Source organism: Dermacentor silvarum, chromosome 8 (assembly GCF_013339745.2).
Source record: "Dermacentor silvarum isolate Dsil-2018 chromosome 8, BIME_Dsil_1.4, whole genome shotgun sequence".
In the NCBI taxonomy this organism is placed as follows: domain Eukaryota; kingdom Metazoa; phylum Arthropoda; class Arachnida; order Ixodida; family Ixodidae; genus Dermacentor; species Dermacentor silvarum.
In genome coordinates this window covers 4,682,801-4,706,997 of record NC_051161.1, presented here as the reverse complement: position 1 = coordinate 4,706,997, position 24,197 = coordinate 4,682,801, and the positions used below count along the sequence as shown (strand labels likewise).

The 24,197-nt window shown below is 47.1% G+C and overlaps 2 protein-coding genes across 4 annotated transcripts in view; one reads left to right on the top strand and one right to left on the bottom strand.

Annotated features, from left to right (window-relative positions):
* Positions 1–20,527, top strand: part of LOC119460535 (protein DENND6A-like) — a 106,995-nt gene extending 86,468 nt beyond the window's left edge. For all 3 annotated transcript variants that reach the window (XM_049672480.1, XM_037721459.2, XM_037721457.2), the window contains one exon: positions 20,366–20,527. In XM_049672480.1, the coding sequence (XP_049528437.1) occupies positions 20,366–20,491 (126 nt within the window). In that variant the 3' untranslated portion in view covers positions 20,492–20,527. The remainder of the gene's footprint in view (positions 1–20,365) is intronic.
* Positions 20,528–20,741: 214 nt separating this feature from the next.
* LOC119460534 (RNA-binding protein spenito-like) lies at positions 20,742–23,830 on the bottom strand. The gene is given in 3 exon segments (XM_037721456.2): positions 20,742–21,616; positions 21,618–22,765; positions 23,350–23,830. Coding segments are annotated over 2 exon segments (1,872 nt in total). The 5' UTR covers positions 22,698–22,765; positions 23,350–23,830; the 3' UTR covers positions 20,742–20,824.
* Between the last annotated feature and the right edge of the window lie 367 nt (positions 23,831–24,197).

Here is a 24,197-nt window from a genome sequence, read left to right as displayed (position 1 = left end):
AGGAGCACGCGCTGCGTAAATCCGTTTTGCGCTTGAGCCCGCAAACTCCACCAAAAATGTTACGGGGAAAAGAAGTAAGAAATATATTTAAACTGTATTTACAAGACTGGCAGTGGCTGACAAGACCATAATAAGCACGTGAAGTCCCGAGCTTCATTTTCTTCAAGTCCTCTCAAAACGTCTTCTTCATCGCTCTGTCACAATATGTTAAGGCATATTTGACAAGCACTGAAGAAGTTGGTGGAATTCACCAAACCAGTGTAAGCATGTGGTCATTGTTGAAATGGCCCCACTGGCATGACATTTCTCGGAAACCTTGGAAGATATCTAAATGGCATGTGCTATGAAAATGTTATTTCTGCTACTGGTCCACTAAGATATTTGAATTGTAAGACGAGGTTGATGGGGCTGGTGTAGCAACCAGCATAAATTTCAGACATTGCAAACAACTGTTTCATTGCTCTTGCAGAATACTTTTGTCATGCAATAGGATAACTATTGCTCCAGGGTACACATCCTGTTAATAACATGCAGTGCAGACCTGACACTGCCAGGCACTATCAAGCGCATTACAGGTGATGTTCCACGCTGTACCAAAACACAAATATTTCCAATTTTGGGCACTTTTCATGCAAGGCATTTCATACCAGGCACTTCTTAGTAAGTAGGCAGGTTCCTTTTGCCCTTTGTTTAAGGCCTCTTCAATAAAATGAAATTTACATGTCCAATGCTGGCATCAAACTAGTGTCTTCCGGTACAAAAGCTCACTCATTAGGCCACAGACACATGCTTACTCCTCTCGTGCCACTCCTCTCGTGCCATTGCCAATTGCCTCTCGTGAGGCAATTGCTGATTGCAACAGTTTGCATAAAAAGTGAGAGCAGGTGTGTGCACACCAGTTTTTTATAGGCCACAGATGCAGAAATGGAACACATGAATAATTGTCAACCTTACCACTGACCTTCGTGCATCTCATATCACATAGCAACAAATTGCTAACAGAAGCGAGATCACACCAGTTTTCACAATATTGCACTGCCTTCAGTATTGGCAAGGTTGTAAGGGGACAAGTTGTAATATATCTTTGCCAGAAGAACAAGCAATAAATAATTTGTCAATCCATCGCCGTCGCTTTGTTGCTGTTGTCACACTCACACACTTGCGCCACACACGCGGCTGCTCACTTTGCACATACAGGTTGGTCAGTTTGGTAATGCTTTTCAGAACCCCAAACGACCATGGCCTCACGAGTTGCAGGCTTACAAAGCGACGCGGGCATTGGTACGATTCATGAACTCGACTGGCCTCAGTGACCGATTGTGAAGTGCTGGACAACCGCACGTGTTCACACTGAGACTACCTTCTTCCCTCTTTCTCCTTTCCTTCTTTTCATCCCTTTAAACCCCTTCCCCGTGTAGCGTAGCAAACTGAACGTTGGTCTGGTTGACCTGCCTGCCTTTCCTTTCTTCTTTTCCTCCTCCTCCTCCAAACGACTTTGGATAGATAGCTAGCTGCAAGATGCTTCACATAATGTTTATTCCCACAGTACATCAGATCTGCATAATTTTAATGCAGAGCTGTCTTGGCCTCTTTACCGGTGTTCATCTTCGTTTCCTTGCCAGCCATATTCGTGGATAGCGTATATACTCGTGTAAGGGCCGCACTTTTTTTTTTTCGAAATTTTTGCTTGGTGCGGCCCTTACACGAATCAGGCCGACGACAGCTCGCCAAAGGTCTATACTGTTTCCGCAGCAGTAGAAGTGTGCAAGAGAGTCACAAATGACATGCCAGGAATGTTTTTATTACGATTCCATGTCGCTATCGCTGTCCTCGCCCTCGGAAGAGCTTGCCTCGGCGTCTGCATCCCCCCAGAGACGATCATCCTCAGTACCGTCCATGCTGTTCGAAATTCCAGTCACCTTGAAGCTTTTCGCAACTGTTTCCAATGACACGGCACGCCACGCACTAAAAATCCACGCACACACTTGTTGGAGTGATGCCCGCTTCAGCCGTCCCGTAGGGGTCTTCTCATGATGGCTTCCAGCCATCCATTCCGAGTAGCATCGGCAAAATTCCGTTTTGAAAGGACGGTTAATGCAGACGTCAAGCGGCTGCAGCACACTCGTTAGCCCTCCAGAAATAACGCCCAAGTCCGTGCGAGTCGTGGCGAGCCGGTCCTTGACACGGTCAGTCAAGTGGCCCAGTTCAGTTCTGCTGCGGATAGAGAGCTGGTTCCGGTTCATAAACCGCGTAGCCCACCCCCGACTTGCCTTGAATTGTGCCTTGGGTATTTCCATGTGGTGAGCGATGTTCAGGGCTTTCACGCGTACCATGTCAGTTGATACAGCGTAGCCGTCATTTCGAGTGTCGATGACATATTTGACGAGTTCGCCTTTGAGTTCCGGGTATTTGCACTTCTTGCCGCGAAACGCCTTTCGGCTCCTGTTGGTAGCGGCGAGGGCATCTTTCTGCTTTATCCAGTAACGCACGCGCTTCTCGTCTACGTTGTACTTGCGTCCAGCTTCTCGCTTGCCGTGCTTCTCAGCATATTCAGTCATTTGCAGTTTAAATGAAGCAGTGAACGATCTCAAATGCCGGCCCATCTTCCGTCACCTGCGCTGGCTTAAACAGGGCAGGGCGACGGAGTGACACCAGTTCGCCGGCGACACGATGCAAATGATGCACCACACAAAGCAATCATGGCACCGTATGCCAATGCTCAACCAAGGAGGCATTGGCTCAACCAGCTCAACGGCTTGACCGGCGGAAGCGGAAAACTGACAGCGCCATCTAGTTTCGATTGAACTAACTACACCGTTCTGGCGGGACTTTTCTAACTTTTATTTTTTTAATTTCTCCTTTCAAATCAGGGGTGCGGCCCTTACACGAGTATATACGGTAATATATAGACAACTTGGACCATTGGGTATGTGCCCAACTAGAAAACTTACTGATGGCAGCTGTCTGGCCTGGTAGGTAACTTGGGTCACTGGCAGTGGCACACCGACCGGGGAGGTTTCGGGGGTTCTAACCCCCCCCCCCCCCCCTGAGGCCAAGTTAGCCCCCACCCCCCTCCACACACACACCATGCGTACAGCCCCACCAGTCCAATGTGTACCTTCAGTGCTCTGTTCACATTGTCATTGCAATTCAGGAGGTGGCGTGTGGTCCAATTTTTCTGCTTAACAAAAACACTCTAACCTTGTCTTGTATTTATTCATTCACTTTTAAATTACTTTGAGTAAAATGCTGAAGAAATAAACATCATCAGCATCCTTGGTGTCATTGTTATTATAATCATGAGGCATTTTATTTACTGTTGGATTCCTCTGGCTACAGCAAGGAAATTGCATATTATGCAACGTGCTTGCCCCCCTCCCCCCTGGCAGAAATCCTGGGTGCACGCTACTGGCCCCTGGGTGTGTGCCCAAACAGACAATTTTGTCCATTGGTATGTGAAACAGAGTAGTGTGTGCTTTGGGCTAGTTGGTGGAGCAACATTCCGAGATAAACGGTGTAGAAACAGGACCAATGAAAGACAAAACAACACAGGCGCTGCACCCGTAGGCTTGCCTGCAGGAGGTGCGTGGTTCGATCGCCACCACCAGACAACCATTGGTTTATAAGACGTGTACAAGGCCCTGGCCAGGCGTCCAGCTTTACAGGGGTGCGTTGCTTGGGAGAGGTTTGCACAGACTGCCATGCTTGCTATGCAAGAACCAAGACAAACAAAACACAACTCTCAATAGGATTGCTGCTGGTTCCATTCTGGCAATTTCCTATCATGTCTGACCTTCCCAAGCATTGAGCTCCCTTGTACTGGCTGAGCACTGGGCTGCGAGCACGCTTGCACCTATTTTACCTGTAGGTACTCGCCAGCAGCACTGGTTTGCCTCCCATAGCAGTAGCGGATGCTCGACTATTTCACCAATGCCGTAGTGGGCGTCTGGAGAACTATGGGGCCCCCCTTTGACACGAGAACCCCTACAAACAACCGGGCGCTGGGCCTGGGGACTTGTCTACTTATCAGAAAAAATTCGGCAGAACTCATCTCATGACGACTGTCGACGCTAATGAACTCAGCCATCGAATCAATATAGCGACACAATGTATTGCAAAATGAGTCGAAATGAGCTATGTATAAAGCATGTACTGCAGCGAGACTCCTCTTTTGCGCTTCCCTAAGAACACTCGCCGCCATCTAGCGCCGCTGCCGGAAAGTGTGTGCGTGGCCTCTGAAATGCTCGACATGCTGGTGCGTGCGAACACGCGAGAAATGCGTCATGTGACAACCGGGCTCCGCTGTCACGCTTCTTTCTGGATACGCTGTGCCACCTAGTGGCGCTGCTGAGAAGTCCGCACGTCCCATAAGACACCCAATCCACTTGTGTATACCCGAATACCGGACATGCTAAACTCAATTGTGGTAGCAATCCTTGGCGTGAAGTGACGACCACAGACGCATATAGATGCTGTTGCCGATCGGATACTGACAGTCCTATGCACTGCAGCCACTCCGCTCGTCTGCTACCTTGCAGAGGGACACAATTTCGCAGCTTGACATATCGCCAATCGATACGCTTGCAGTCCACAACGCAAAGGCCAATCATGGTTCTAGCGAAAAGAACGATTGAGACAAACACTGACCGCGCAGCTCGCTTCAACACGGAGCACTTTGTAACACAAGCAGATGACACTTGCTGTGTGCTGGAAATGCTTGAGTGTAGTGATAAACTGTCGTGCATTCTCTTTCTGTTACTTTTTTTTATAGAAACAAGTTAACCAACATTCCAACTATTAAGAACAACATTTGTTCATCATAAGGTTGGAAAAATTATCAGTGATGCGCCCTCGGCAGCCAATCGAATAGCTCGCCCTACTGATGTCATATGGCCCCAAGTCACTTGGTGTGGGGTGGCTGAAAACTCAGGAGAGCGGCACGCTGCGATTGGTAGCAATGTACATTTTTAAAACCTTATAATAAATTACACGCTTTATGCGGAGCACTTAGATGCTTCAATTAATTATCAGAAGGACCAACCCTAACGATTCAGTACTAAGTGTGGACAGCTGGGCTAGTTGGTTGTAATTAGCATTATGAAACATCGTTCCAGCGCACAAATAAACACGGACAAGAAGAGATGGACATCAAGAACGCCGAACTTCAAGTGAATTTTATTCACCGAAAACAGGGCTTTATGTACACAGGGGGGCTGCTAGTGCACCCGACCGCTCAAAGATATATTTTCCAGATCCAGGTCACAATCGTCAAAGGCGGCGAAAACTAAATGAAGGCAATAGTTTCACGTCACTCATGTACAATCTTGCCCTTCTCCCGTCCTAATCTAGCTGACGCGACACACACGTTTGCCCTGAGATGATCAAGTTCTTTTTTTCCTGAGGGCAACAGAAGGAGCACTAATGCAGTAATCTTTTTCATTAGATATACAGTAAACCCTCGTTAACTCGAACTCTGATATCTCGAGTTATTGGATAAGTTGAATTTCTTGCCTGGCACGGTGTCAACTCCACGGGTTTTTCATCTCTTATCTCATGTTACCAACGGGATCAGCCGGCCAACGCATCGCTACAAAATACCGGCCCAGGGCCGGTATTTTGTAGCGATTCCTTATGACTTATTCTATACTAGTCGTATCATCCACAGCTCACGGCCAGCTGATCACGTTGATAACGCGAGCGGACTGCACTCTGACCACTGACAAAGCACAATAAGTGTGAAAGAGCATTAACACCAGAGAGGCATCACTACAAAATACAGTCGAATCTCGATAATTTGAACTCGAAGGGGCCCGAAAATTTGTTCGAATTAAAAGAAGGTCTTATTTTTGAAGTATTAATGCAAGATGTACGAACGGTGCGAGTCATGAAATGCGGCGCGCAAACACATCGCGAGCCGAGTGCCACGAAACTGCCCACGCCGGCCAACGCTTGCTTCCCGATAACGGCAGAAAACAAAACTTCATGGAGCTGGCGGCACGGCGACGGGCGCGCGCGGAGAACGTCGAAGGTGAGGGAGGAGGGCAGAAGAGAAGCTGATTTGGCCTTAGCAATGCCTTCTCTTCAGTGGCTCCCCTCGCCCTCCCGCTCAACTCCCTCGTAGCTCCCCCACCTTCGACTGTCTCCTTCACGCCCGCCGCCGTGCCAGCGCCACCGCTCCCACCGGCCTGGCGCCAGCTTAGCCCACTCCCTGAAGTTTCATATTCTGCCGTTATCGGGAAGTTGGCTGGACTGGGCCTCCGCCGCCGCTTCCCTCTGCGTCGTTGGCTGAGACGCAGAAGTTTCATATTCTGCCGTTATCGGGAAGTTGGCTGGACTGGGCCTCCGCCGCTGCTTCCCTCTGCGTCGTTGGCTGAGCCGCAGCGTTGGCTGAGACGTCAGCACATACACGCGTGTTCCAGCGCGACGGATAAACGGCGACCTTGCCATTTGAGAGTGAAATTTAGTTTTTTTTTTTTTTTTTTTTTTTTTCATTTCCTTTTCCGCTGCGCGGCGTTGAGGGGACTCTTCTAAGCTTTTGCTCTATGGTGGTGTCGGAGCAATGCCGGTCGGAGGTGCCGCCACGTGATTTGGCACGCTGCTTAGAGCATTGTCGGTGCACCGTATGTTCGAATTATTTGTCACAATTGCTTTTGCGTTCGAATTACCGGGTGTTTTTGCCCATAGGAATGCACATAACTTTGACGGGACTACAGCGTCAGTTCGAATAAACCGTAAGTTCAAATTAAGCGTGTTCGAATTAACAAGATTTGACTGTACTGGCCCAGGCCTGCAATTTTGTCCCACCGCCTTTTGCTTGAGTCTACTTCTCCCTCATCTACAGTTCTCGGCCAGCTGATCCCATTGATTACGCAGGCGGAGTGTTGCTAAGACCGCTGACGTGCGCAGAGTGCGAGAAAGAGTAGCGTCGGCCAGAGGTGAGCTCTCCGCCACTTGTAAACATGCCAGCCACGCACGGTAGTGTCTCGATGCCCGGTGCTCAGAGGCAGCTGTTGTGCGTGGTCACGTTACTAAGCAGGGAGGTGGCGAGCGCTTTCCCGTGGCGTTTGCTCGCAACGTGCTGCATGGCGCTTTCGAAAGATATGGATCTTGAGGCCATTGTTCAGCTGACTGCAAACAGCAAAAACGATTTTGGAACTGGAAATACGTCGTAGATGTCAAGCTTTGGACACCACCTAGTGTCCTATATACGACCGACGTGTTGGTCGCTGGGTTGCACATAATATTGCAAAAATGATCTACTAAATGTACTGCTCCTGGGGGGTATTCTGTGAGAGTCCACCTAGTGGACTGTCCACTTCGGCTGTTGCCATTGGCTCCCGCTTCACGAGCGCGAAGGTGCCAGCCAGTCTCCTTCGCGCTCTTGAAGCGGGGGCCAATGGTGACAGCCGAAGTGGACAGTCCACTAGGTGGACTCTTACAGAATAGCCCCCCTGGTACATTGAACTTTTGTGAGGAAGTCAGCATTTACCGCTGCTGTATTGGAAAGGCATCATGTTGGCGTTACGCAGTGGTTATGCTTATATTTTTGGGAATTCGGCTATCTCGAAACTCCGCTTATCTCGAAAGTTTTTCCAGTTTTTACTACTTCGAGTTAACGGGGTATTACTGTACAAAGGGCTTCAAAAATTTCCCGGCTAGTCTGAGTGTTGAATTTGTGAAACACACTTGTTTGTTCGAAAAGTGCCTTGCAGGCTGGCTTATGCGAGCAACGGCGAATGTGGTCGGCTAAATGACCAGCGCCACTTAGTGAAGCAGCATTTCTACGGTGCTCTAGCAAGTGTTTATTAAGACAGCGCCCAGATTGGCCAATATAGCATTTTCCACAGGCGAGGGAATGCCCTTCGCCTGTGGGTACATTCAACGAGGGCTTTGGTGTGCTTTATTTTGCAGTCTGGCTTCTTCTTGGATTCGTTCACTAGGCGACACAATCGCCCCAGCTTTTCTGGGGCTTTTCGAACAAACACGTGTGTTGCGCAAATTCAGCACTGAGAATAGCCGGTAAATTTTTGAAGCTCTTTGTATATCTAATGAAAAAGATTAGTGTGCCAGTTCTCCTTCTGTTGTCTCGGGAAAAAAGAACTTTATTTTCTCAGGGCTAACGTGTGTCGCGTCAGCTAGGTAGGGCGGGAGATGGCCACGATTGTAAATGAGTGATGTGAAACTTTTGCCTTCATTTGGTTTTTGCCGCCTTTGGCGATTGTGACCCCGACGATTGTGGCGATTGTGATTGAAGTTCGGCGTTCTTGTCCATCTCTTCTCGTCCGTGTTTATTTGTGCGCTAGAACGATGTTTCATAATGCTAACGACTCAGTACGTTTGTACAATATCGTCAAAATCATTTCAGGGTCCCTTTAATGAGGTTTTACTGTATTTAATAGGGCCTGCATGCAATGACAATTTGCACACAAGTACTAAAAGCAAAATGCATGCCACGAAAACAGGAGAAAAACAGCATTTTCCAGCTGATGAGTGAATTTGTCTTGGGGCATATTTTTTTTGTGGTATGCTGTTGATAGAGGAGCCCAATCATTGAGAAGCAGCTGATTCACACATGGGCAAGTGTGGCGAGGAACTACTGCCCTCTCTCAACCTTGCAAAGATGGCTGCTCATCTCAGCTGGGATGACTGCAGAGACATGCCTGCCAGTATGGAGATGCCAACATTGTCATGTTTTGATGCGAGCGACCTTCCGCTAACGCGGCCATACCTTTACAGGCCAGATGAGGCCTGTGGGCTGCTTGTTTCAAGACCCTTGTTTTAGGACGCTCACTCACTGGAAAATGTTTTCCTAGTTCACTGAGGTCCCATTCAATGATATGTTGGCTTTCTGCACAATAAGTATAGTTAATAGTGGTGCTGTTTCTTTTGATTGTGTCAGCTGCCTCCTTCCAAGCAGCTTTGACCAATGGCGTCCTTATTCCTACTACTTATGAAATGCAGCATGTGATGGTTGTATTAAAGTTATTTGTACAAAGGTAATTGGACATGACTGGTGCCTTGCTATAATGAGAATGGTCCACCATCAAAATATCCACTGGGTGTAGAATGTTCACAACCACTGTAATATTGCCGCAAGTCTGCTCCTAAGCATGTCTTCTACGACGGTAGCCAGCGAGCCACTCTGTCAGAAGAGCGTCTGCTACGTCTTGCGTGCCTGCTTGGATTCTTGGGGTGGCGCAACGTATGTCGCTCGTGCACGCGCACGAGACAGGGGCGCGGACCGTCACTAAGAGAAGAGGAAAAAGTGTGTTCGGCGCAGAGACGCTCGTGTGGAACGTTCTTGTAAACTCTTCCTGTACATAGCTAGTTTCAGGGCACAGGTTCGTCCTTAATAAACCAGTTATTGCATTTTACTTCTCGCAATACCGTTACAACTGCTTGGATTCTTGGGGTGGCGCAACGTATGCCGCTCGTGCACGCGCACGAGACAGGGGCCCGAACCGTCACTAAGAGAAGAGGAAAAAGTCTGTTCGGCGCAGAGACGCTCGTGTGGAACGTTCTTGTAAACTCTTCGTGTACATAGCTAGTTTCAGGGCACACGTTCGTCCTTAATAAACCAGTTATTGCATTTTACTTCTCGCAATACCGTTACAACTGCTTGGATTCTTGGGGTGGCGCAACGTATGTCGCTCGTGCACGCGCACGAGACAGGGGCGCGGACCGTCACTGAGAGAAGAGGAAAAAGTGTGTTCGGCGCAGAGACGCTCGTGTGGAACGTTCTTGTAAACTCTTCGTGTACATAGCTAGTTTCAGGGCACAGGTTCGTCCTTATTAAACCAGTTATTGCATTTTACTTCTCGCAATACCGTTACAATATTACAGCCAACCACTCCCTCTACTTCTTCATCTAAATGTCCACCCACTCTACCCTGTTCCATCATTGTAGCTCAAAACTGTCTTCCCCGACAGAACACACGTGCTCCTTCTGTGTGTCTGCTCCATTCCTCATAATCGAATGGCACCCTCGACAGACCACACTGGTGCGACTTATTGATTTGTCAAGGATGCCATAACTATTAGGGAGGAAACCTCTCCAGGGGCTGGGGTGGCCCTTATACCTTCCAATACTTGGGCTTGGGATGCAGCACCTAAAGACCCTGTGAAGTGTCCAAAGTGCTCGAACCCCGCATCTGCAGCGGATGCTCGCCATCAGCTGCGACTTCTTCGGAGACAAAAGCGACAAGGGACAGTGTTCTCAGAGGTGCAGGGATACAGGCACACCAGCTCACATGCACAGGGCGATTTCTTCACAAAGGAGAACTGCATGCATTCATTAACAATATGCCATATGGCAGCCCATGCGGTACAAAGATAATTGGGCTTTTTGGAGCGATTTCTTTATTATAGCACGAATGAAACAAAAACAAATGCTACAAGATGTGCACACTACTTAGCTTTGGCACTTTAGTTTGTGCTTAAAAAGTGCATGAAGTTTGATGAAGCTTAGGCTAACGTTTTTTCCCTGTCTTGTTAGATAGAGACGTAAACTTGGATATTGGTTGGTGCACTCAAATATAGAAGTAATCTACCCCAGGTTATTTAACGAATATAGAAAATGTCTAGAGGAGTATTTGCCTGTAGTTAAAAACCCATTTTGCTTTTAACTACAAGCTTGTAATTTATTTTTGTGCACTAGGCATAGAATGCCCGTTTGTCAGGCAAGATCTTTTGGCCAGTGACAACCAATCTGAACTATCAAGTGCAGCTTATGCAACACAAAAATCGATGCTTGGTCACTTTGCTGTTGGCCAGCAGTTTGTGTGTGCAGTACTGCTCTTTAACCCTGGAGAAGTATTCTCGATCACTCCTTCACATGACTAGCACAGGCTGCATAGGTATCTACTGTCATCAACAGCCTTCCCAATGTTGTGCTAAGAGGACAGCGTGCTTGGCATTGACCAGGAATGCCGTCACCCATCTCGTGCTAGTCATGTAATAGCAATTCTACCCTCAAAAATGAACGATTCACTCCTCATCTTCAGCAGTAGTTTGTAAAGTACCTGTGTTTTTACTATAACTACACAAAGAAAAATATTGATAATTTTCTGCTGGTTAGTTCTTGCTGAAACCTTTTGCAGCAATATTGATCCGCATTTTCTTTACAAAAGCATACTTAACATCTAGTCTTGCCTGGTTCATCAAGAAAATACGAATAATGATAATTGTATGCCCACTGCCATCAGAGGAGCAAACTGCTGCAGAACTGTGCAAATTCCTTTATACCTCAGTCACACAGGGCACTTATGATCACAATCAAATTACTCAATCATGATTGGCCCCATTGTGCAAGCTGCAGTTTAGAAATTGGATTTCGATTGGATCCAGCCACAATCAAGAATGTTTTATGTGGTTGAGGTATTTTTACTGAAGTCCCTTGATAATTTGAAAGTACCAACATTCTGTGAACTCTGCCGCCGCGCTGAAGACCTTCGCACGCCCTCCTTTCGAATCGGCGCTTTTCCAAGCGATGATTGGCCCCTCGGACCGTCGCCAGGGAAATGACACTTTGCTTGCGTCTTCATTTTTCGTCGGCGCCATTAGCAGGCCGCCTCTCTCTGTCGCGAAGCTCCGTCGGAGTACGAGGGGTACGCTCCAATTCTTGAAGGTCTTCTTTTTATTTGGTTTTTGTTATGCCCGAGTGCACACAGCAAGTGCGGAAGCAGGAGTATTGGGATGTGTGCCACGTTATCCGGAATACGATAGAATATTCGAATGGAATCCTTCCTATTGATGCTGATGCGTATGGTTGTAAGGCAGCGCATGTCCCCAGCCTGGGTTCCACAAGTTTCTTCTACAACTGCATTTTGCTTAACACCTTTTATTTCCCTATGCCTTCCTTTATTTTCTCGTATGTTTCTTGTGCAAAGCTCCCGGAGGCACCTCAAATAAAAATTGCACCTGAGCAGTTGTGAGTTGTTGTTTTATTGCGGTTGTGTAATCGATGCTCCAGACCAGTACTCCGGATTGAAAATTTGTTTTGGCAGTGCTGTATATTTTCTACCAGTACCTGAACAGGCTAAATGTCAAAACCCTTGAGCTCTCTCAGCCGTCGCTGTCAGCCTTTTCTGCTCCTCCTAGCAGTTTTATGGGTGAATTGCAAGAGAAATGGCACCTGGGTGAAGACAGCAGTTTTATTTATTTACAGATACTGCTGTCTCGATACACGAGACATAGTAGTTTGGAAGAATAAGCAGAAGAAATCCGCCAAGGAGGGCCAGAACATAGATAAACGGATTTTTAAACATTTTCTAACATAGCTATATGCATCTGTTTAGACCGATGATGGCCTTCGCTCCACCATTGCGACACCACAACGCTAGTGCTCTTCTGATATCTCATGCCAGAAGGGAGTCAGAGAAATGCCTTTTCACACTAGCCTTGACTTGCTGCAGGTGATCTGCAAACAAGGGGAGGAAACTGAGGCTCTTGTTATGAGATACACATGAAGGAAACTATCGGTCAGCGAAACCAATGCAAGCATAAGGGAGAAAGTAGAAGAAGAAACAACCATGTGCTGCCGTTGGGATCCGACCCAGAACTACCAACTGAGCTATGGCGAGGGCTGTCCAATCTTCAACTTTTCTGGGTATTTATGTCTAGTGTAAGCTAATCTCAAGAGTGTTGACCAGTGCCACCCTCATCCATAGCGGCGGACGTGGTATGTCCTGTATTACTGCGCGTGTCACGTGGACCGTCATCAAACTTTCTAATCAATTATTTCTTTCATAAATGATTACACAATCAATTTCGAAGTATTTAACACCACAACTTGAAAAAAAAAAATGTTGAAACACTCCTCCCCTATGCTTGCCTTGTTTTTGCAGACTGTTGCTTTCCTTCACAGGTGATCCGAGTTATATATACAATGAAATATATTTGAAAAATATTTCCATGTTAATTTAGGAAATGGTACGAATTATTTGCTTCCACCCATCAATCACAAAATGACTACGTCCTTTATGGCCAGGCTTTACAACGCTAAATATTGATTCGACACGGGTATCTGAAGGCCTCCTAAAATGCCATCAAGGGACTGGCCTAGATACTTCATCCAGAGAATGCAATATTTCCATAACTTATTCTTTATGGCCAGGCTTTACAACGCTAAATATTGATTCGACACGGGTATCTGAAGGCCTCCTAAAGTGCCATCGAGGGACTAGCCTAGATACTTCATCCAGAGAATGCAATATTTCCATAACTTATTCTTTATGGCCAGGCTTTACAAGCTAAATATTGATTCGACACGGGTATCTGAAGGCCTCCTAAAATGCCATCGAGGGACTAGCCTAGATACTTCATCCAGAGAATGCAATATTTCCATAACTTATTCTTTATGGCCAGGCTTTACAACGCTAAATATTGATTCGACACGGGTATCTGAAGGCCTCCTAAAATGCCATCGAGGGACTAGCCTAGATACTTCATCCAGAGAATGCAATATTTCCATAACTTATTCTTTATGGCCAGGCTTTACAACGCTAAATATTGATTCGACACGGGTATCTGAAGGCCTCCTAAAATGCCATCGAGGGACTAGCCTAGATACTTCATCCAGAGAATGCAATATTTCCATAACTTATTCTTTATGGCCAGGCTTTACAACGCTAAATATTGATTCGACACGGGTATCTGAAGGCCTCCTAAAATGCCATCGAGGGACTAGCCTAGATACTTCATCCAGAGAATGCAATATTTCCATAACTGATTCTTTATGGCCATGCTTTACAACGCTAAATATTGATTCGACACGGGTATCTGAAGGCCTCCTAAAATGCCATCGAGGGACTAGCCTAGATACTTCATCCAGAGAATGCAATATTTCCATAACTGATTCTTTATGGCCATGCTTTACAACGCTAAATATTGATTCGACACGGGTATCTGAAGGCCTCCTAAAATGCTATCAAGGGACTAGCCTAGATACTTCATCCAGAGAATGCAATATTTCCATAACTTATTCTTTATGGCCAGGCTTTACAATGCTAAATATTGATTCGACACGGGTATCTGAAGGCCTCCTAAAGTGCCATCGAGGGACTAGCCTAGATACTTCATCCAGAGAATGCAATATTTCCATAACTTATTCATTATGGCCAGGCTTTACAACGCTAAATATTGATTCGACACGGGTATCTGAAGGAGGCTCCTAAAATGCCATCGAGGGACTAGCCTAGATACTTCATCCAGAGAATGCAATATTTCCATAACTTATTCTTTATGGCCAGGCTTTACAACGCTAAATATTGATTCGACACGGGTATCTGAAGGCCTCCTAAAATGCTATCAAGGGACTAGCCTAGATACTTCATCCAGAGAATGCAATATTTCCATAACTTATTCTTTATGGCCAGGCTTTACAACGCTAAATATTGATTCGACACGGGTATCTGAAGGCCTCCTAAAATGCCATCGAGGGACTAGCCTAGATACTTCATCCAGAGAATGCAATATTTCCATAACTTATTCTTTATGGCCAGGCTTTACAACGCTAAATATTGATTCGACACGGGTATCTGAAGACCTCCTAAAATGCCATCGATGGACTAGCCTAGATACTTCATCCAGAGAATGCAATATTTCCATAACTTATTCTTTATGGCCAGGCTTTACAACGCTAAATATTGATTCGACACGGGTATCTGAAGGCCTCCTAAAATGCCATCGAGGGACTAGCCTAGATACTTCATCCAGAGAATGCAATATTTCCATAACTTATTCTTTATGGCCAGGCTTTACAACGCTAAATATTGATTCGACACGGGTATCTGAAGGCCTCCTAAAATGCCATCGAGGGACTAGCCTAGATACTTCATCCAGAGAATGCAATATTTCCATAACCGATTCTTTATGGCCATGCTTTACAACGCTAAATATTGATTCGACACGGGTATCTGAAGGCCTCCTAAAATGCCATCGAGGGACTAGCCTAGATACTTCATCCAGAGAATGCAATATTTCCATAACTTATTCTTTATGGCCAGGCTTTACAACGCTAAATATTGATTCGACACGGGTATCTGAAGGCCTCCTAAAATGCCATCGAGGGACTAGCCTAGATACTTCATCCAGAGAATGCAATATTTCCATAACCGATTCTTTATGGCCATGCTTTACAACGCTAAATATTGATTCGACACGGGTATCTGAAGGCCTCCTAAAATGCCATCGAGGGACTAGCCTAGATACTTCATCCAGAGAATGCAATATTTCCACAACTTATTCTTTATGGCCAGGCTTTACAACGCTAAATATTGATTCGACACGGGTATCTGAAGGCCTCCTAAAATGCTATCAAGGGACTAGCCTAGATACTTCATCCAGAGAATGCAATATTTCCATAACTTATTCTTTATGGCCAGGCTTTACAACGCTAAATATTGATTCGACACGGGTATCTGAAGGCCTCCTAAAATGCCATCGAGGGACTAGCCTAGATACTTCATCCAGAGAATGCAATATTTCCATAACTGATTCTTTATGGCCATGCTTTACAACGCTAAATATTGATTCGACACGGGTATCTGAAGGCCTCCTAAAATGCTATCAAGGGACTAGCCTAGATACTTCATCCAGAGAATGCAATATTTCCATAACTTATTCTTTATGGCCAGGCTTTACAATGCTAAATATTGATTCGACACGGGTATCTGAAGGCCTCCTAAAGTGCCATCGAGGGACTAGCCTAGATACTTCATCCAGAGAATGCAATATTTCCATAACTTATTCATTATGGCCAGGCTTTACAACGCTAAATATTGATTCGACACGGGTATCTGAAGGCCTCCTAAAATGCCATCGAGGGACTAGCCTAGATACTTCATCCAGAGAATGCAATATTTCCATAACTTATTCTTTATGGCCAGGCTTTACAACGCTAAATATTGATTCGACACGGGTATCTGAAGGCCTCCTAAAATGCCATCGAGGGACTAGCCTAGATACTTCATCCAGAGAATGCAATATTTCCATAACTTATTCTTTATGGCCAGGCTTTACAATGCTAAATATTGATTCGACACGGGTATCTGAAGGCCTCCTAAAGTGCCATCGAGGGACTAGCCTAGATACTTCATCCAGAGAATGCAATATTTCCATAACTTATTCTAATTATCCATTAGCGTCAGTAATCATCCAGAGACTTCAAATCAAACCCTTGGCCTAGCCACTTCTCCACATGGTTGGTAAAATTTTCTCCCTTGAGATCATGAAAAAATGTTATTGTCTTTCAAGCAGTGCAATTTTTTTTATTCAACTAGTAATAAAGCAGCTGCATGGAAATCACTCCGAGGTACCAAGAAACTATCCTGCCTCTAAAACCACTCGGGAGCAGCTTCATAAACACAGCATTTCTGCGAAAATCCTGCACTAGATAAAATCTGCATTTAGCATAACGTCATTGGGCTGAAAAATATTAAAGAATGTAGGTATCACAAATATTCTACCATTAAAATTGTGCACTATTAATACGACCAGTAATAAAATGCTAATGCCTGTGTGGGCTATAATAGTATGCAGTTGTTGTTCATGATTAAGGGGCGTCATGGTAGGGTCAAGCATGTCCCACCACTTTTTGCGTTTTTGCTTTAAAGTAGACCGTTAAAAAGAAAAAAACAACTAACTTATGTGCACTTGCGGGCGCCAGCCAACACATAGGCCCGTCATCCGCACGGTGGCCTCCTCAGCGTGCCGTGCGCACAGGTGGCCGGTAGAGGATATTGAGGAGGGAAGCGCGGGAGTGGTGGAGTTTTGCTACTTTCTATATTAAGGGGCTTTAAAAATTAAAGGATGCAGGCTCCATCTAGTTGTGAAGTTCGATGACAGTAGTAAACACAAAAGTTTGCTTTAACGTTAGAATGGTGCTCCATTAGATCACCTAACAGCCATTATGCAGTGCATCACACTACACGGCCAATGTACCACCAGAATAAACTATGCAAACAAGCTGCACATACCTGTCATTCTTGAACATTAAAAAGCTCAAGAATACCATGTATCAGAACAAAGCACAAATATTTCATGTGTGCTTCATTTCCGAGTTTATGGCAATATCACCATCGCTGTTTGTTGCCTTCGAATCTTTCTTAACTGACTTTGCAAGGAGGAAATTGATAGGTTTTTTTTTCCTCATTAAAGTCAAAATTTTGCACATAAAAATTTTTGTTCGTTTACAATTTTAAGTTGCATTGTTATTTCGAGGCACACACAGCACAGATACGTAAAAACGGTTCCTGGAAGTGCCGTTTAATTAACTCCACAAAGCCCAAACACCATTCCACATCAAAGACAATTAAAACGATGTGCTCACATTTATTTCTGGCCATGAAGAAATCTTTATTGTTACAAGGAAAACAATGAAATGTTATTGAGTAAACATTAATTTGTATGGTAATTACTTAATTTGTAATTTATTTGCTGTACTATCACGACTGTAAACTTCCTCCAGCACATCAAAAACCCTAGTATGGGCTCTAGTTTAGGTCATTAGCACATAAATTAGAATTTTTAGGCATCAAATTCAGCGTATAAAAAATGATATGTGGGGCGTTGTGGGGTTAAATAAAGGCAGGCAGGCCTTCTTCCTCAAAGAGTTGCATAAGTGGTGTGGTCTATATAGGACGTATTGTCCATAATAAACCATTTATAGTCGGTGTGCTGGTCTGTCTGTATATCTGGACTCGGCCACACGAGACGGCGAGCATCCGCTGCAGACAAGGGGGCCAGAACACTTTGGGCACTGCACAGGGTCTGCAGGTGGTGGATCCCAGGTTACAGGACGTGTAAGGGCTACCTAAGCCCGAAGTCGCCGGTGCAAGACTCTCCTATAAAGTACGCTGGGTGCAGGGTCATAGTTGCTATAACTATATAGCTGATAAAATTACTCTCCTTTTGACAGCTCACGTACTGACCGTTGATTTGACCCCCATTCCTTCATTGTAGCCTGAAAATCTCTTCGATGGGACACACATGTGTACCAACTTGAAATTGCGGCCTCCCACCGACAGCCATTTTGGCACGGTTTGTGTGAAGTGCAGGTCACTGCAGTGTCATCAGCTCTAAAACATGCATGTGCCACTCTTCTCACACTCTGCACCCAATGGCGCAGCAATGGCCTTTGCATTGTGCCCGCAATTCCTTCAAAAGTGTGCTACAAACCAGCGAATGCCCGTCTTGAGGGTCATACCGTGCACATTAACCACGCAAAATGCACGTTATTTCGTCACCAGTCAGTGTTGTCAGACTGCTGTATTTTCCAAGTGCGATATTAAAAAAATTGAAATATGCGTTTTCTGCTGCAACAAATTCGCTTAAATTTTTTCCACTTGCTGTGGGATGCTCACGGTTCAACATGCATGCGCAAGTTAGGTGCAAACATTTGGTGTCACGGCCCATTTAATGAGAAAAACAATGCACGTTCCAGGTGACCAAAGTATGTTCAGGGAGAGGAATCTTTAGCTCAGGGCCAATTTCCCTGTTCAAATACACGTACAATGCAGAAATGCTTTCAACACAACTGCTGGATCGATTTGAATGAAACTTGTTGCATTTCAGAGAAAAGGTTAAATTCTAGTGGCTCCAAGAAGCTGAGTTTTGATTTAGAGTCTGGAATTGAAGCACAATGTTTACACACTGCATGAAAAACGGCTATTGGAGTTCCGCAAACTGCATCTGTTGGGGACAAACTTCATTAATTTACAAGGGTTCTGCAAAAATCCTACTTAGATTAGTGGTACATTTCAGAGCAGTATATAATGCATCAATTTTGTCTGGTTTAGAAGCATTATTAGGTGCAGCCATAGAGTTTCGCACTATATTACCTAGAGGGGAAACTGGCGCTGTGGTATCCATGGGAATGCCGGTATATTGTGACTTTGGATTGGAGTCGTTCTTGGAGAGCCAGAACGCCTTGAAGACGCGTCTGGCTAGCACCGTTCTGTCTGTCACAATGATTCATGTCCTGTTAAAACAGCACGTAAAAAACTGCTTTAGCTTTATTATTACACAAAAACATGTTTTGTCTAATTTTAAAGACTTACTATTGGATGCACAATTATATGAAATGTAAAAAGTGTCAGCTGGCCGCTAAAGTTGGAGGGCAAACGACAAGATCATCGCTCACTTTGGAACAACTTGTCTGTTCTTGCTTTTCTTCGCTTGTTTCTGCATTGTAGGTGAGTAAACTTTATTGAGAGATGTAATGTGGGTGAATGAAAGCCTCTTATGTAGATTTTACTTTAAGAACGCATTATTTGTGTAGCCATATCCACGTTTTAGACGAAGCCTCGTTCAACACCAGCCAACACGAGCCTCGCAGACACATATCCCGTCATTCCCATGAGGGCACAGCGCCCTTTAAGAAACTCGCATAGACGGTGGCGCCAGTTTACCCTCTAGGTGTTATAGTGAGAAACTCTGTGGGTGGAGCTAACAGAATCGTAATATAATTTCTCGCTGCTTAACTAGAATTGCAAACTGAATAGCAGTTTCTTGAAACTTGAATTTTTCTTTAAAAAAGTGATGCCCCAAATAAAAACTCTTGCAGTCACTATATCCTAAACTTTTTCTCTTACATGCAACAAACTTCATCAATCATCAGTCAATGCAGTAGTTGTTGGGAGAAATTCTTTCACCAATGTATTTACATAGCAGCCCCCGAGCTAAAGCCTCCTCCTAAGGCACAAGGTTAGCACCGATTCTTAAGACTTGCCTTACGCTGAAATCCTGTGCAACAGAAGTGCTCTCTTGCAGCAACCAATGCTGGATTCTGGTTAAGCATTAGTGCCAAACAGTGATTCCAATTCATCTCGCTATTCATGGAAAGAACTTGGTAGCCCCGTGTATGTTGGAAGCCCTAGCAGTAACAGTGAATAACAATGCAAGACCTTGGTAGTCTGCTCACTTGGTGGCACTGTAGACCAAAAGTCTATGTACAGAGGTTTCAGTTCATGGTGAACCCCAAATGATGTCAGTAAAATGTGAATAAAGTAAAAATTCAACTGGGCAACTTGAGAACAGGAAACTGCGCTATACATGCAAGATGTCCAATCAGCATACTAAAAAATTGAGAACAAAACAGCAAGATAAAAAAAAATATATATATATAGCAAGGTCGTCAATAAACGTCAAGGTCCAAAATATATACAAATTGTGATGAAGCGAATAATCTGTCCAAATAAATGAAATGTCATAGGCAACCAAAAGGCATTGTGTACTTGAAGGGGTCTGCCAATTCTCTTGCTCGCTTGGCATGCTGTGCTTTAGTCTAAAGCCCACAAAAATTGTTGGTGACCATTCTATGCAGGCATCATGCAAAAACTGATATGCAAACATGCATTTGCCACAGGTGTCTGGCGAGAAGGGCAGTCTGCCCGTGACACCACAAACCATGGCCAAGCTGCGACGGCACGTACAAGCCATTGTCTCTGGACTTCCTGAAGACTTGCAGCAAGTGCTCGCATCAAGTCGGTGACACTGTCCTTGTAAATAAAATTTTAAAAAGAAAAAGAGTCACCATCACCACCAGCACCGTGTCACACACACACTGATTGGAGCTACTTACGTGCGTCACCACTGTCACACAACACAGGCTCACTGCATGCAGAGCCCCGTTGATGAAATAATCTGTGCCGCAGAAGCGTTGAATGGCATCTTCAGCGGTGGCGGAATGGGCACCACACACTCAAGAGCCAGCTGGGCCAAGTGCACAGAGAACACAACACTTTCACCTCAAATGGGAGTGTTTATTTTATATATTCAGCAGAGAAAAATGGGTGACTGGGGAGAAGGGAGGGAGGGAGGAGGCCTATTTGTCAGGGTTTGGTGCGGCCACCACCAAGATGTGGTCCTCGTCCAAGAGCTTTATGTTTGGGCAAGCCGTGTGCAACACCTTGAGGGCAAAGTCACACGGCGGAAAGGCGTACACGATGCCCTTGGGCACAGTTATGACGCCCGCTGCATTCTTCTGCTTGAGGTAGCTCACCAGGTTCTGAAGCACCGGCTGACTGGCCTCTTGGCTTCCACTGTCACGACCCAGAGCCACCAGGATGGAGCACAAGCCCTGCGATAACCGCCGCTCCACTTCTGCCAGCTTGCCAGCATCTAGTCGCAGCCGCTGGGTAATTCGTAATGTCTGGTCGCTGCCCAGCATGGTTATAGCTGGCTCCGGAGTGCAGAGGACCATGCGTGCAGGAAAAGCATTGCTCTTGAGCACCAGCAGCCCCTGCCACACTGTGCGCCCACAGGCCAGTTCCTGCAAGGTTGTGGCACTCTGGGCTGTGCCATTCTCACGCTTTGCCGATGTCGAGGGGCTCGGCGGGCTGCGGGGCCGCCAGTTGCCCGGGGGCGGGGGCACGGACACGTAGGACGCTTCCCAGCGCCGGTCGTCATACCTGCCTGGCCAGCTGGGGTCTGCATAATCTGCTGGCGCTCTGAACGGCTCCGCAGCACCGGGGTACGCCGCATACGCAGTGGGGTCGGGGTGAGCAAAGTCCACCCGCAGCCTCTTGTCGTGTCCTCCCAGCGGTGCGCCACGCATCTGCTGACAGGCGGACGTCGCAGCATCTATGCTGTCAAACTGAATGTAGGCGTGCGAGTCAGCCCTTCACGTATTCAATCTTGCGGATGAGGCCGAATCGGTCGAACTCACGCTCGAGCAGCGACATGGAGGTCCAGGAGCCCAGGCCACCCACCCAAATGCGCGTCGACGGTGTGGCTTTACCGTAGCCAATCTTGCACTGGAACTTGCCGATATACTGGCCCGACATCTCCACTTTGGCGCGGTGCGCCATGTCCAGGTTGACGAACTTGATGAAGGCGTACGCGTTGCCCTGTCCCGGCGGCGGGCGCTTGATGTCGATGTCCTCGACCACACCGTACCGCGCGAAGATGCGGCGCAGGTCGGGCTCCGTGATGGGCACTTCGAGGTTGCCCACAAACAGCGTGCGCGTCGCCTTGTCGTCGTCCTCCGGCGGCACGTGGTGCAGGTAGTTGGGGAACTTCTCCTTCTTGGTGTCGTCGCGCCGGAAGCGGGGCGGGAAGGGCCGCTCGATGGGCCGCTCGATGGGGCGCATGTCCAGCGGGGGCTGCACGGGCGGCGGCGGCGGCGGCAGCGGCGGCGGCGGCGGCGGCAGCCGGTGGTCGATGCGCACCCCGCGGCGCGGACCCCCCACGGGCGGCGACGCGTGGTGGTGGTGGTGGTGGTAGTCGGGCGGCGGGCTCTGGCTGCGCTGTCGATTCCGCGGGACGGGATCCAGCTGGATGGCCCGGTCGGCGCACATGGCCCGCTGCTTGGTGTGCAGCGCAGACTTGGCGTCCTCGTACGTCTGGAAGTAGATGTAGGCGACGCGCTCGGAGCCCTCGTGGCACACCTTGACCGCGACGTCTCCGTAGCGCCGGAACAATTCCAACAGGCTGTCGCGCATCTGCACGTCGCTGCACTTGTTGTTGAGATTGGTGGCCAGCAGCACCCTGTACTGGAAACTGCGGCCGCCGCGGTAGTCGTCGTACGGCGCCAGCCGGTCGGCCGACGCGTCGCGGCCCCGGCGCCGATGCTCCGGCGGCGACTTGTTGGAGCGTCGGTCCCGTCGATCGTGATTGCCCCGAGGGCTGTCGTCGTAGCGCGCCATGGACCGCTTGCTGCTTCTGCCGGGAGATTCCCTGCCTTCTTGTGTTTTCATCCCTCACGCACACACACCACGGCCGCTGCGATCACTTCACCCCGTGTCTCAGCAGGAGCGGCAAGACACTGCACAAAATCAACACACAACAAAACACCGCCATCTTGGTTGACCGATTCAACAATGGCAGACACTGCGGCACGGCCGACATCCACCAAAACTCCAATGACCAAGCGGCACTGACTGAGTACACCGGGCCCTAGGACACGAAGCACTGTTAGTATTGCGGCACATTCCAAGTAACGTGCACATGCCAGGAAGACGACGCGGCCTTAGGGGCCGTCGACGAGGCGTAGGCCTAGCAGTACAGTTGAAACGCGACGACCACCACTGCATTGAACGATCGTGGGCTGTAGGACACGCGGTGCGTTCACAAATTACGACATCTGTGCAACACATCGCGAACGATTAAATGCTGCCAGGCAGTGCGTCATCTTTCGCGCAAGCACTTCAGGCGCGCGCACACAATGCCGGGAGCGGCCTCAAATTTTCCCAAGGACGAGGCACATTTTTCAGAGTATACACACGCGCGCACTCACAAAACCATTCTAACGAGAACAAACAGCTGTGACCACTGAACGCACTTGGAACAAGAGTGTTAAAAGCAGCTCACTTAAACAAAGTAGAAACAAAACAGCACGAAACACACTACCACTGCGCTTCCAGATCGTCGAGTCGTCGCAGTGCCGTCGATCTGCCCGTTGCGAAATCTGGACGCACACGATGGTACGAAGCCTTTTGGGTTTTACCGACCACCCCGTGTTCTTGAAGCGGCAAGGCGATCTAACAATCTGGCCGACACCGGTTAGGCTTAATGGCGCCAAACCTGCAAGAGAAACGTCGGGACAACGGTGGAGGTCAGAATGGCGGCGTATCAGCAGAGTGACTGGCGCGGGGCAACTGTATTTCCCTGGCGCTGTGCCGAAATTTCCCTAGGTTCAGATGAACGCGTAGTTCGCAGGGCGGCGACAGGGTCACAGATTACATGCCTTGGTAACGATGAGAACTCACGGCACTATTCCGTACACCTTTCTGCACACACCGTCGCATGCGCCGAATGAAGCCGTGCATCAAAGCCGACGAAACTACAGCGGATAGCCAACCGAGCCTTGAAAAAAAAAAAAAAGAAAAAAAAAAAAAAACACCAACCCTACCAACACCACCCTCGAGTGAATCATCAGCTAGCAACCCTCTCCCTCTCCCACATGCCTGAGTAGGTGGCGCTGGCCGCATATGCATCGTCCATCCATCCATCCATCATAGAGTACATATACAGTAACTCTAATACATCAAATTTGTTTACAAAACTTTCTTGTTGAAATATGTGTAATTTATATTATTTTTGCGCGCTTGCAGTAGGCTGTGCTGACGCATGACGTCATAATAACTCTCCCGACAGCAAGGGAGGAGCAAGCATGTATGAGAGCAACCAAGGCGTTGGAGCAACCTACGGGCACCTATGCACTTATCATCGAAACTACTCACAGTAGTCAAGTAAAT